Source organism: Mus caroli, unplaced genomic scaffold (assembly GCF_978045245.1).
Source record: "Mus caroli unplaced genomic scaffold, Mus_caroli_1 scaffold_9, whole genome shotgun sequence".
Classification (NCBI taxonomy): Eukaryota; Metazoa; Chordata; class Mammalia; order Rodentia; family Muridae; genus Mus; species Mus caroli.
In genome coordinates this window covers 127,823,933-127,837,541 of record NW_028227264.1, presented here as the reverse complement: position 1 = coordinate 127,837,541, position 13,609 = coordinate 127,823,933, and the positions used below count along the sequence as shown (strand labels likewise).

General features: G+C 47.6%; 2 protein-coding genes across 2 annotated transcripts; both read right to left on the bottom strand.

The window, feature by feature from the left end:
* Positions 1–128: 128 nt before the first annotated feature.
* LOC110302855 (apolipoprotein F) lies at positions 129–1,674 on the bottom strand. The gene is made up of 2 exons (XM_021173620.3): positions 1,511–1,674; positions 129–1,286 (listed from the first exon to the last, which is right to left on the bottom strand). The coding sequence occupies exons 1-2, from the start codon at positions 1,524–1,526 to the stop codon at positions 319–321; spliced, it is 984 nt and encodes a 327-aa protein (XP_021029279.1). The 5' UTR covers positions 1,527–1,674; the 3' UTR covers positions 129–318.
* A 10,291-nt stretch (positions 1,675–11,965) lies between these two features.
* Positions 11,966–13,556, bottom strand: LOC110303203 (apolipoprotein F-like). The gene is made up of 2 exons (XM_021174211.3): positions 13,316–13,556; positions 11,966–13,158 (listed from the first exon to the last, which is right to left on the bottom strand). Exon 2 carries the CDS (start codon positions 13,145–13,147, stop codon positions 12,392–12,394), a length of 756 nt encoding a protein of 251 aa, XP_021029870.1. The 5' UTR covers positions 13,148–13,158; positions 13,316–13,556; the 3' UTR covers positions 11,966–12,391.
* Between the last annotated feature and the right edge of the window lie 53 nt (positions 13,557–13,609).

Genomic DNA, 13,609 nt, shown 5'->3' with positions numbered 1-13,609 from the left:
CTGAAACCAGGGTGCGTGAAGGCACCAAGGACTCCATAGGAAGGGTGGGACCTACGTCCCTTAGGATAGGGAGGGAAGAGCTGAGGTAATAAGGTATTTTTGAGGATATGAATGATAAATACTGTGGGTTCATGATATCGCTTTTTAATTTCTATAATCACTTGTTCAGGTGGAAGTTAGCCCCATTAGAGTGTAAAAATCTAAGTTTCAAGAAGGAAATTACTGGCAAGCGATGACAATATCCCAAACCATCCACCCACCCATCCATCCATCTACACTTCTCTTGTCAGAATTTTCCACTTATTGGTTATTTTGTTACTATCTCTTGTACGCCAAGACACCATAGTTCTTTAATAAAGGCCACTCCCAGTTAGAAGTTGTACTTTCAACTTCTGACACAAAATTGGACATGGCTATTTCTTCCACAACACCGATATCTGTGGTGGTATCCTTCCCGGTCTCTGGCTGATGGGTGGTCACCTCTGGCTGAGGGGTGGTCACCTCTTTCTCATCATAATAATACTGGATCAGCCGCTGAACCCCAGCCTTCATCGCTGGCTTAAGAGCAGCCGTGATCACGGCACCAGCTGGGCCCCCTGACGCGCCCACCATGGCCATCAAGAGATCATAACCCAGGTCTATGGCCCCATCTCGACCTCGTTCCTTGGCCTTGTCAGAGCAGTTCTTAATGGCGTAATACAAAGCTGTGCCTAGGTTGTAGTAGGTGCCTACTGCTGGTAGTAGGTCAACCACATTGTGGACACTCTGTTCCCGCTCATTCTCGCAGTCTGTGTTGGAAATCGAACGTTTGGCCCTCGTTGGACCTGGCTGCTCCCAGGCTAAGAGCTGCAGAGCAGAGGACAGGGCATCCACAGACACTTCCCGGTCTGTGTGTCCACTCTTCTGGAGCTCCTGGAGATGGTGGATGAGAGCTTGTGTAGCCTCCACACCTCCTAATCTGTAAAGCTGAAGCTGAAGAGCCCAGACCTCAGCCTGGCAGCCAGCTGCCTCCAGAGCATTCCTTAGAGCCAGGCCTACCAGGAATTTGGAGACAGGGGGCATGTGAGTGAAGCCAGGCAAGGACTTGGGGAGCAGCATCTGGCAGGACAAGGGCTTGTCTGAGGTCGGCATCTGGTATCCCAACTTCGAGGGAGGGAGCATCGTAGAGACACTCGTTGCCTCTCTGTGTGAAGTGGCATCCACAGGACACAGCAGGAGATAGCAAAGCAGCTGGCTTGACATCAGGATAAGACGGAGGAGGCTATGCATGTCAGGAGCTGAGCACCCTGGAAAAAGGGAGAACCCCAAAACATGCAGACTATGTCTTTGAAGGTTATAGTCTGCAGGGAGCCCAAGATTCAGGGAACCCCCAATCTACCACCTACCTCCAAGCTTATGTTCTGTTTAGCAAAGGGGTAAGATATGGGAAGTGCAGCACAACTTCTGTCATTTCTAGGTCAGAGTGACCTCCCCATTTAATGCCCACCCACTTATGGGGGACCCAGATTACCATATAGTCCGGCCATTGAGAAGTAAGAGTCCCTGGGTAGCTTTGGTAGTTCCTCAATCCTCCTCGTGTTCCACCCCACTCTCTGTCCTATGAATAGAAGAGATATTTGGGGCTGCTGAGGTGAAAGGGGCTGGGCTGATTGCTAGAGCAAACCCATCAGCCCCTGTGGTGCAGATGAGGCTCCCAATGTTGACATTGGCCAGGGCCTTTGCAAATAAGCCAGGGACAGAAAGGTTCAACAGTGAGGAGGACATTGATCTTATCTTCCATGAAGGTCACCTGGCTTTAATTTGGGACAAGGACAGAGTCTACTGAGGACTGCCACGTGTAGACTGCTGGGCTGTATCGATACTCACCAGACGGTCTTTAGAGACTTCAAATCCACTGGCACATCTTCATCCATGTTATTTTTGTTGTGTCTTTTGTGAAGACTTTTTTTTTTTTCCAAGACAGGGTTCCTCTGTGTGGCCCTGGCTGTCCTGGAACTCACTCTGTAGACCAGGCTGGCCTCGAACTAAGATATCTGCCTGCCTCTGCCTCCCCAAGTGCTGGGATTAAAGGCATGTGCCACCATGCCCGGTGTCCTTTTTGTTTGTTTTTTTCTTAATTTTAAGATTTTTCTTTTTTTAATATGAGTACGTACACTGCAGCTGTCTTCAGACACACCAGAAGAGGGCATCAGATCCCATTACAGATGATCGTGAGCTGCCATGTGGTTGTTGGGAATTGAACTCAGGACTTCTGGAAGAGCAGTCGGTGCTCTTAACCGCTGAGCCATCTCTCCAGCCCTAAATATTTGTCCTTAAGCCCACAGATATCCATAGTCCTCTTCCCTCATGGAGGAGACTTCTCTTTGCAACAGATGGAGACCACTACAGAAAATCGTAGTCGATCAAAATGCAGAGTCGCGGAGTCCAGTCTCCATGGATGATACATCTGTAAAACACTCCTAAGGCTCAGGGAACGCTGCGAAACGCGGTGGAAAGATCATAAGGACCACATGGTCAGCGAGTTTGCTGTGAGATTGTGTCTCCTAGAAATGTCCTCTGACTTCCACATCTGTACCCTGACACAGGCATGCATGCGTGTGCACACATAGATGTCAGGGGGGAAGGGGGAGGGAGGAGAGGGAGAGAGAGAGAGAGAGAGAGAGAGAGAAGGAGGGAGGGGAGGAGGGAGGAGAGAGAGAGACAATTGCTTTTAAATGGTTCTAAGGTGATGAAACAATTTTTTTTAAAAAGTGGCATAAACTGGCAACAAAAATTTAAAAAGTATTTATTTTTAAAATATTTTAAGAATAAACTCTTAGGCTGGGCAGACAAGGCTATACAGAGAAACCCTGTCTCGAAAATAAAAAACCAAAAAAGAAAAAAAAAAAAAAAGCAATCACTCAATCAACACCAAAACCCAACACACACACACACACACACACACACACACACACACACACACACACGCACACACACACACACACTCACAACTGGCAGCTTAGGTTTTGGTGGAGTGCTTGATTAGCATGTTGGAGACCCTGTGTTTGAGCTCTACACTACATAAAGGATACATGGTAGCACACAGCTAGAATCCCAGCACCTGGGAGAGAGGAAGGATTAAAGGTGTGTGCCACAGCACCCTGCAGAACTGACTATATTTTAAAATGTAAGCAGGCAGGCCTGGTGTGGTGTCCCATATATTTAATCCCAGCACTGGAGAGAGAGGCAGAGGCAGGCAGGTCTCTGCGAGCTTGAGGCCATTCTCTTCTCCTTTACACATCAAATTCCAGGCCAGCCAGGGCTATGTAGCCTGTCTTTCCCCATCCCCAGAAAAAGGAGTTGCTTGTGCCATCATCCTTATAATTTGTTTTTCTCTCCCTTCCACCTCTCCCTTCTTCCTCTCCTCCACTATCTTTTCGTTTACTTCATCGTTGTTGTGATCATCTTGAGACAAGGTCTTCCTCTGCAGTCCAAGGTGACCTTGCCCCAGCTGTGGTGACCCATGTCTTTCTTCTTTGTTCAAGCATTGCAGTCAGGCAGGCCACTGTTTCCATTTCTGTCGACAATTTATCATTATCTTCTTTCTTTTTTTAAAATAAATGACATTTGATTTTATTCTATGTGCTTTAGTGTTTTGCCTGCATGTGTGTCTGGGTGAGGGTGTCATATCTTTTAGAGTTACAGACAGTTATGAGCTGCCGTGTGCATGCTGGTAATTGAACCTGGGTCTTTGGAAAAGGAGTCAGTGATTTTTTTTTTTTAAGATTTATTTATTTCATTTATATGAGTACACTGTAGCCATCCTCAGACACACAAGAAGAGGGCATCGGTTCCCATTACAGATGGTTGTGAGCCACCATGTGGTTGCTGGGATTTGAACTCGGGACCTTTGAAAGAGCAGTCAGTGCTCTCAACCGCTGAGCCATCTCTCCAGCCCTTACTCTTACTCTTAATCTCTCTCCATCCCGCATTCAGTGATCTTAAAAGCTGAGCCATCTCTCCAGCCCCATGATTATTTTCTTTAAATTAAGTTGAAGGGCTCCTTTTTGGTTAAAAAAAAAATCACACAATTTCTAAAAGAAGGAACAAGAAAGAATATTAGTGTGTCGGTGAAGGGTCCAGCTGGAGGGATTCTGCAGAAATCCGAGGCCAGTCTGGACTGTGAGTGAGATCCTGTCTCAAAAAGCAAAACAAAAGAAGACATGAAATACCCAAGAAGGATTACACCCACAAACAGTACAAGAAAGGAAGTAATGCTAGGGTAGAGATGGAGGGCAGAAAACAATCGATAAAAATCAGTGAAACCAAAAGCATGCTCTTTAAAAGAGTTGAACAAAATTAACACATTGTTATCTACATGACTAGGAAGTGGGGGAAGGGGGAGGGGGAGGGGGAAGGGGGAGGGGGGAGAGGGGGAAAGAGGAGGAGAGGAAGAAGGGGAAGAGGAGGGGGGAGAAGGGGAGGAAAAAGGAGGGGAAGAAGAAGGAGGAGGGGGAAAGGGGAGGGGAAAGGGAGGGGGAGGAGGAGGAAATGGGGAGCAACAGGGAGAGGGAGGGTATTCAAATGACTTAAATCAGAATGAAAGCAGGGACATTATTATCTATTTAACTGAAATTAGAAAGATTATAAGAAAGCCAGGCCTAGTGGCTCATGCCTGCATTCCTTCCATATTGAAGGCTGAGGCAAGAGGATTGCTGAAAGTTTGACACTGCTCTGAGCTGTATAGTGAGTTCCAGGTCAGCCTGGACTATGATGTGAGGTTTTAACTCTCCCCTCACTAGAAGAATTATAAGAGTATTATAAACCGGGCAGTGGTGGCACACACCTTTAATCCCAGCACTTGGGAGGCAGAGGCAGGCAGATTTCTGAGTTCAAGGCCAGCCTGGTCTACAAAGTGAGTTCCAGGACAGCCAGGGCTATACAGAGAAACCCTGTCTCAGAAAAACCAAAACCAAAACAAAACAAGAAAATGATGCTTGCTGGAGAGATGGCTCAGTGGTTAAGAGCACTGCCTGCTCTTCCAAAGGTCCTGAGTTCAAATCCCAGCAACCACATGGTGGCTTGCAACCATCTGTAATGGGATCTAATGTCCTCTTCTGGTGTGTCTGAAGACAGCTACAGTATACTCACATATATAAAATAAATAAATCTTTAAAAAAAGAAGAAGGAGAAAGAGAAGAAAAAAATGATGCTCAAATATCAACCTCAGACCTTGGCTCACTGCAGCACGCCTATACCCAAGAGAGACTAGTCTGCTACTTTTTTAAAATAAAAATTGAAATATGGCTGAATATCTCTTCCTGTGTATGGAGAAGCCATATGGACAGGTGTCAATTTGATATTTGATTTTAGCCACTCCAGCAGCTATCAACACAGACCCTGGGTTTTTAAAATAAACTGAAAAAAAGGAAGTGAGAAAAAAAATTAATTGTAAGAGTTTTTCTTAGAATGAAGAAGTAGAATTTCAGATTGTATAGATTCATAAGGCCAGAAGAAGAAACCCACCAAGCATATAAAGTTGGCATCCCACCAAATGGGTAGTTCTCACGTTGCAGATTTATGTCTCACACTTTTTTGAGGTCGGTACAAAGTTAAGATGTCATCTGTATGGTTTCTATCCTTGCCTACAACTCGAGACATCCTGGGGCCTGTCCTCAACGTGACAAGAAAGCATAAAGCAAACCCAGAGCTTCTCCTCAGCCTCACTCCTTCACGTGCAGAGGGCTGCCTCTGTCTCTTGGAATGGTCTCTTCTGTGGGCCCAAAAGATGCTAACGTTTCTCCCCCTTCCTCCTCTTCATAACAGGCTCGGCAGCAGCCTATGCAGCCTGGACTCTGCAGTTGCTGGGATTATAATTCTGAGCACCCACACCTAGCTCTTTCTCTTATACCCTGCTCAAGCCACACCATGCACAACACCTCTGCCCCGATTTCTCACTTCCTCAAGTAAGTTTACAGACCTCACATGGCCTGACTGGGGACTTCAGAGGGCTACCTATGGCAACATACCTCCTCTTACCCTGTAAGGAAATGTGTCCCTCACACCCCATATGCTCAGTTTCTCATGTTCCTCCCCGAGGAATTCCCTACCCTCCAGGACCACCAATTACTGGAAACCTCCCCCATTTCTCTGAGAATATCTCAGGGCTACTATTGCTGTGATGAAACACCATGACCAAAAGCAATCTAGGGAAGACAGGGTTTATTTCACTCACACTTCCATAGAACAGTTCATCATCAAGAGCAGCAAGGACAGGAACCTGGAAGCCGGGAGCTGATGCAGAGAGGGGATTCCTCCTCATGGCTTGCTCAGCCTGCTTTCTTATAGGATGCAGGACGGCCAGCCCAGGGATGGCCCCGCCCACAATGGTTGGGCCCTTCCCCATCAATCAATTAAGAAATTTCTAGCCGGGCGTGGTGGCGCACGCCTTTAATCCCAGTACTCGGGAAGCAGAGGCAGGTGGATTTCTGAGTTCGAGGACAGAGTGAGTTCCAGGACAGCCAGGGCTATACAGAGAAACCTTGTCTCGAAAAAAAAAAAAAAACCAAAAAAAAAAAAAATTTCTCTATAGGCTTGCTTACAACCTGATCTTATGGAGGCATCCTCTCATTTGAGGCTCCCTCTTCTCTGATGACTCTAGATTGTGTCAAGTCAAGGGATTGACACAAGGGACCAGCACAGAGACCCACCCCCTCCCCCGAGAATCTGCCACGTGGGTCTGAACCGTCAGCAGAGCCCCTGACATTCTGCTCTCTGTCCATCTGTCTGTCTGCCCACTGAGAGGTCTCAGATGTGAGATTTGAGGGGACAAGGAGTAAGAAGTTTTAGTAGAGGAGTTATTAGGGTCACAGACAGACAATAGCATGATGGGAATTCTGAATAGAGTTTAGCCTCTATAGAAGCAGACTTATCAGATTCAGGTCAAGAGTCCTAGTCCATAACTCTCTTGCGGTTTTGTTCTTGTCCTGCTGTGTGAACATGAACGGCTTAATACTCGTATGTAGCCCAGATGGCCTTGAACTTTCTGCACTCCCGCCTCGGCCCCTCAAACACTCATAATCCCTTTTTAAAATAAATATGATCAGGGGCCAGAGAGATGGCTCAGTTAAGAGCATTGGCTGTTCTTCCAGAGGACATGGGCTCCTTCCTGGCATGCACAAAGCTGCTCACAACTGTCCTCTGTGATTCCAGTTCAGGGGGTCTGAGGCCCTCTTCTGATGTCTGTTGGCACCAGGCAAGCACGTGGGGCACAGACAGATATGCAGGTGTGGTGTGTGCACAGATGGAGGGGGAGTCAACATCAGGTGTCTTCCTCGATCACTTTCCACCTCGTTTTCAAAGTTTCAGATGTACATATAGTGCTTTCTGCTTACATTCATTCCCCTCTTATCCCCCATTCTGGTCACATTCATACCCCCCTCTTCCCCCTCCCCCTTTCTGGTCACAGTCATTGCTTCTCTCTCCCCTCCCCCCACTTCTGGTCACATTCATCCCCCCTCTTTTTCCCACCTCTGGTCACATTCATCCCCCACCCCAGTTGCCATCTCACTTTCATGGCTTCTGTATTGTTTTGCTTTCTCTCAGTGACTCACTAGATTTAACCAGGACAGCTCGTATGGACGTGGGTGTGGAGCTTTCTACTAGAGCATCTGTAACTCACCAGAGACTCCATCACTGAAGACAAAGGCGTCTTCAATAGCTGTCCAGGGTAGGACTAGGCCCCACGAGCATCTAGGACTGACTTTTCACTGTTCTCCATCTTGTCCAGGTCTTGTTCAAGCAACTAGAGCGGCTCTGAGCTTGTGAATGCCACAGACAAGCCATACCTATAAGACAGATCTCAGAGCCTTCCCCACCTCTGTCTGTCACAAGCCATTCCCCTAAGACAGATCTCACAGCCTTCCTCCTCACTGTCTGTCTTGCAGGCCATTTCTGCCTTCCTTCTGCAATGACCTCTGAACCTCGGAGGGGAAAATAGGGACATCCTGTTTAAGGCTAAGCACTCGACAGTTGCTTGTTCTTGGCATCTTGAGCTTCTCTGCATTTACACTGTTCACTGCAAATGGGCAGCTTCTTTAACCAAGGCTGGGAACAGGACCAACCTTTGGATTCAAACAGAAATACCCATGAGGCAATTTGATAACCTGTCTCTTTAGCAAAACAAGAACTGTAGGTTCACTCATAGTTTCCTTCATCTCCTTGACCACAGGACTCTGGCCAGCTTCTCAGTACTGGCATGAGTTCTCTCCTGTAGAAGCAGAAAGAATTGGTTACTCCCTAACAGCTGTGCTGCTGCCGCTGTTGTGGTAGGAGGCACAGGCTGCCTGACATGTTTGTACTGCAGAATGGGGAAGTCCACCCAGTGCTGACTTTCTTCCCTAGCTGCCTGCATAGCCTCTTCTGTTGGCACACTTTCTGCCCGCCGTTCCAACATGATTTCCCTCTATTCTGCAGGTGCTGTTTGTGGTGCCTATAACAAAGGAGTCCATTAGTTATATATCCACTTCGTTGTTATTTTGCTTTTTGGGTTTTTTTTTTCTGTTTGTTTGTTTGGTTGGTTTTGGTTTTGGTTTTCAAGACAGGGTTTCTCTGTGTAGCTCTGGCTGTCCTGGGACTCACTCTGTAGACCAGGCTGGCCTCGAACTCAGAAATCCACCTGCCTCTGCCTCCCAAGTGCTGGGATTAAAGGAGTGTACCACCACTGACTGTCTTCAACTCCGTTGTTTTTTGTTTTTTTTTTTAATAGTTTTAAAAGATTTATTTATTTCATGTATATGAGTACTCTATCTGCATGTCAGAAGACGGCATCAGATCACATTATAGATGGTTGTGAGTGCCAATGTGGTTTCTGGGAATTGAACTCAGAATCTCTGGAACCAGTGGTCTAAACCGCTGAGCCACCTGAAACTGATACCCATCCCTACCTCCCACCCCATTTTTATTTATTTATTTATTTATTTTTTGGTTTTTCGAGACAGGGTTTCTCTGTATAGCCCTGGCTGTCCTGGAACTCACTCTGTAGACCAGGCTGGCCTCGAACTCAGAAATCTGCCTGCCTCTGCCTCCCGAGTGCTGGGATTAAAGGCGTGTGCCACCATGCCCGGCTTCCCATTTTTATTTTTGAGACAAGTTCTCACATGGCCTAGGGTAGCCTCAATCTACAAATTCAATATGTAGATGTAGCTTAAACAACTTCTCTTTGTTCTTTTTTTTTCTACACCCAACTCCCCACCTTCCCACTCTCACCCCAAGACAGGATTTCTCTGTACAGCTTTGGCTGTTATAACCAGGCTGGCCTTGAAATCAGAGAGATCTACCTGTCTCTGCCTCCCCAGTGCTGGGATGTATTTATTTTTATTTTATGGGCATTGATGTTTTGCCTGCGTAGTGCATGTTTGTCAGTGTGAGGGTGTCAGAGCCCCTTCATAGACAGTTGTGAGCTGCCTCACGTGGTGGGAATTGAACTAGAGTCCTTTCAAAGAGCAGTCAGTGCTCTTAATCTGTAAGCAGTGTGTTCAGCCCGACTAGCTCTTAGTCTAACAGATCATGATGGGTGCTGGTCCTGTGTGTTGGTCCCACAAACCTTCCACCCTGATTCTAGCAGAGGAGTGTTTGCCTTGATTAGCTGCTAAACCCCAGTCATCACTGCATGTTTATAGACATGGGGACCCCGTGTCTATCTGACAATTTTAACATGGTTAGAAAATGGCATTCAGTGTCCATGGTGCCTCATCTCAGCCTTTCCCCTTTGGTTTCACAGAGCGGATCTGAGCAGTGGGGTGCAGAACTGTGCCCGAGTACACTAGGTCCCTGCTCTGGGCCACAGCTGAGCATGCTCTCACACGCTGCTTCAGCCTGTGCACAGCACGGTGAGGAAGGCTTACTTGCCCACCCTGTAGCAGGCTGAAATCTTCCTAAAAGCTGCAGGAGAGCGACAAGGACATGCCTTGGAAAGCCCCCGTCTAAGAGGCTAGGTGTCCTATCTGATTGAAGAAAAAAAAAACCCACATGCCTTTTTACACCACAGCCTGCAGCTTAGGCGACAGCAGATAGGCTGGAGTCGGGGGAGGGTCAGACGAAAGGATACGGTTGAGCAAGAATTTGGGAGCAGAATCTGGTATAAGAACCCCAGAAGTGCCAGGCAGTGGTGGTGCATGCCTTTAATCCCAGCACTTGGGAGGCAGAGGCAGGCAGATTTCTGAGTTCAAGGCCAGCCTGGTCTACAGAGTGAGTTCCAGGACAGCCAGGGCTACACAGAGAAACCCTGCCTTGAAAAAAACACAAAATAAAACAAAACAAATAAGATCCCCAGAAGTGAAAAAAAAAAGGAGGAAAAGGGGGAGACCATGTTTTAATCTGGGTCTGTAAGAAATGGCAATAAATACAGCAGGAGGTGGTGACTCCAGGCCAGGAGTCTTAGGTGAGGCCTAGCTGGATCAGGCCATGCAGTATGACACCAGCTCCCAAACTGCTTCCCTTGGGCTATGGTCTGAAGAGTGCCTAGGGCTCAATTGAGGCAACATCTGTCCTCATAAAGTCCCAGTGACAAACCAACATCCCATTCCACCAATTTAACTCTGGGAGCTAAATGAGTTTATTAGGGTTACTTACAGAACATGGGTGACCCTAAAGCAGTGGCCCCAGCAAGGGTGATGGTTCTCCACTTTGCTTAGATGCACCCCCTACTCCTCCCATCTCCCCACCCCCTTCTTCTACAGCTCCTAGCTAATACTCTCTAACCTCTCCCTGAAATTCTGAGGCTATGTACAAGTAGGGCCGAATGAATTACCTATAATTATCTGGGAGGAGTGGCTAGATACTCAGATGAGGGCCTGTGACCTTTTCTGTCTCTCCTTCTGTCAGGAAAGGTCAGCCATCAACAAGCCCAGCTATGGTGGTCCTTTGCAAGCAGGGTCTGCAGCAGTTTGGCTCAGATGGTGGTCTGGTACAGTATCTCAACCATCAACCCTCGGCTTTTGTTCCTTTTAAGCTAGGCCCAAGAAGTGAGAGTTGGGGGTGGCAAGATGACTCAGTAGGTAAAAGTGCCTCCATCACACCTGGGGACGGAGGTGTAATCACCACAACCCACAGGGAATGAGAACAGTGACTCATGACTGCGGCCCTCTGACTTGCACACACCCCTGACCTCCTCGTGTGCTGTGGCTCAGGAGTGCCGGCCCACACAACCACATGTTCACACACATCGTCACACACGCTATTAATAATAAATACAATAAAAAAATTAAAGAGGAAATGGGAATGACAACTGTTTGACTTGGTGTGTTGTCCATCACTACACTGCTCCACTTCCATAGGTGAGAGGAACCCCCAGAGTCCTGTGCGGTCCCACTGGCGAGAGCTGAGACAGCTCTAAGAGGTGTGGACCCTATCTAGCCCACAACCCCATGAATAGGTGAAATGGCTGTTTCTCTACAAGAATGTGCCCATTTGAACGCATCACTCAAACCTTTGGCTCAAGACATTGGAATGTACTCTGTGTCCCCCGCACAGCCCTCTCTAGGTACAGAAGGAACCACAGAAACCCAGTCGAGAAATCCTGGAAGTCAGGCAAGAACGTTTCAGCCCAAGGTAAGAGGACCACTCCAAGCTCAAGGCTAGCATGAATTTTGTACTGAGTTCTGGGCCAGCTGGAGCTATGAATTTATATTAAACTTCCTTAAAGCTCCCAAATCAGTGAGTTCAACATAGAAGCAGCTTTTTATTTATCTTATCAGTTTAAGAATTAACAGAAGTAGGCTTAGTGGTGAACGGCTTGTCTAGTATTCCTGAGTCCCTGGGTTCAACCCCAACACTACAAAAACAGAAGTGAGGGCACAGGTCTATAATCCTAGCACTTGGAAAGCTGAAGTAGGAGTCCCATAAATTTGAGGCTGGCCTGGGCTATATAGCAAGAGCAATGGCCACAAAGCAAGACGATCTCAAAATACCAGAACAAATACAGACATGGTGGTGCACACCTTTAATCTTAGCAGGTGGAGGCAAAGGCAGGTGGATCTGTGATCTCCAAGATAGACAGAGTTACCCAGTCAGACCCTGTCTCAAAAACAAAACAAAACAAAACAATAAACCTTCCTTCCCTTAATATCCCAAAACAATATGAGTACAACCAAGGCCCAGAATTCAGCTGGGGAATTAAAAGGCATTAAGCAGGGAATTAAAAAGTATTAAAGAGGGAAATTGCAATACCCATAGCATTTAGAAACTGAAAGATTGAAGTCATATCAAGTGTCTTCACGCATTAGGATCAAAGGAAGACAATGTATGAATTGTAAAATGCAGCCAGCGTCTAGCTACACACCGTGGGCAGCTGCTGTGTACACACCTACTAAAGGGCTATGAGAAAGTTCATTCCATGCCTAGGAGGCCGTGTCTATCCAAAATAGGTCTGAAAATATTCCCACACAAGGTTCACAAAAATACGCTTTAAAACGACTGCAAGCCGAGCAACGAGGTATACTCGATCTTCTACGGGAATCATGGCATCATTAAGTTCTGGGCTACTCATTAGCCTCCTGGCTACTTCATTCATACTTTCCCAAGACTCCATGGTACAGTGCTGGGTGACATTGACTGCAGAGGCCTTGAGCTCTCTTACTAGGTCAATAGGAGGGAGCTTGTTCGCCGTCTCCAGCAGCACCTGGGCCAACTCATACAACACCCACCCGGGTTCAGAGGTGCACGCCTCAGGCAGGGTAACTGAGCGCCGGACCCTCCTCTTATCCCCAGGGGATGGCACCAGATGCCTCAGAATGACTTCATTGTTGTCGATCCCTTCTTCCTGGCTACGCTTTTGACTCTGGAGGACCAGGGTTTCCGCGCTGTCTTTTCCTCCCATTTCACTGAGCCGAAGCTGCAGAGCGTAGGCCTCGGCAGGGCAGCCAATGTTTTCCAGGACAACTCTCAGGGCTAAGAGGGACAAGAACTCAGACAGAGGAGCGGTGGGGAGCACCGTGTACAAGAGGTCCCGACAGGTAATGGGGGTTGGAGGAGGAATCTTGTTGGGGAGCACATTTGGTGTGGGTTTGGTTCCTGTGACGGCTGGCAGGCCACCATTCTGCGTCTTCCACGGAAAGGCGGTCACCGGGGACAATAAGATACAGCCAAGAAGCAATGCAGCCTGGATCATGGTGGTCAGCCCTGTTGGGAAGGAGCAGAGCTCAGGTGAGGAGGGCGCAAATATTCAACAGGAACAGGCACCAAGAATGGTCAGGGTTTGGTAGAATCCCGGTCATTAGAGACTTCAGTTTCCCTGGACATAAGAGGGGGCCTCTTAGAGGCTGTTTGTTACCCTCACCTGTCTGGCAAGCAGCAGAGGAATGAAGTGGTCCTCTGTCTCACTCAGCACGTCCCTAGTTGGAGCGGCTACCTTCCAGAGGTTAACTTCTTGTAGGTGATGACTGAAAACAAGTATTTACCACCTCTCTCTGGGTAATTTATCTGACCAGCTATTGCCCCATCCTGACAGGCAAGGCTCCTCCTTTGTAGCTAGGCGGTCCCTAAACCATAGTCCAGTCTCTGTAACCTCTAGGCAGTGGGAAGTTTGTTCTCTTTTGAGACTGGGCCTTCTGTAGCCCTAGCTGGCTTGGAA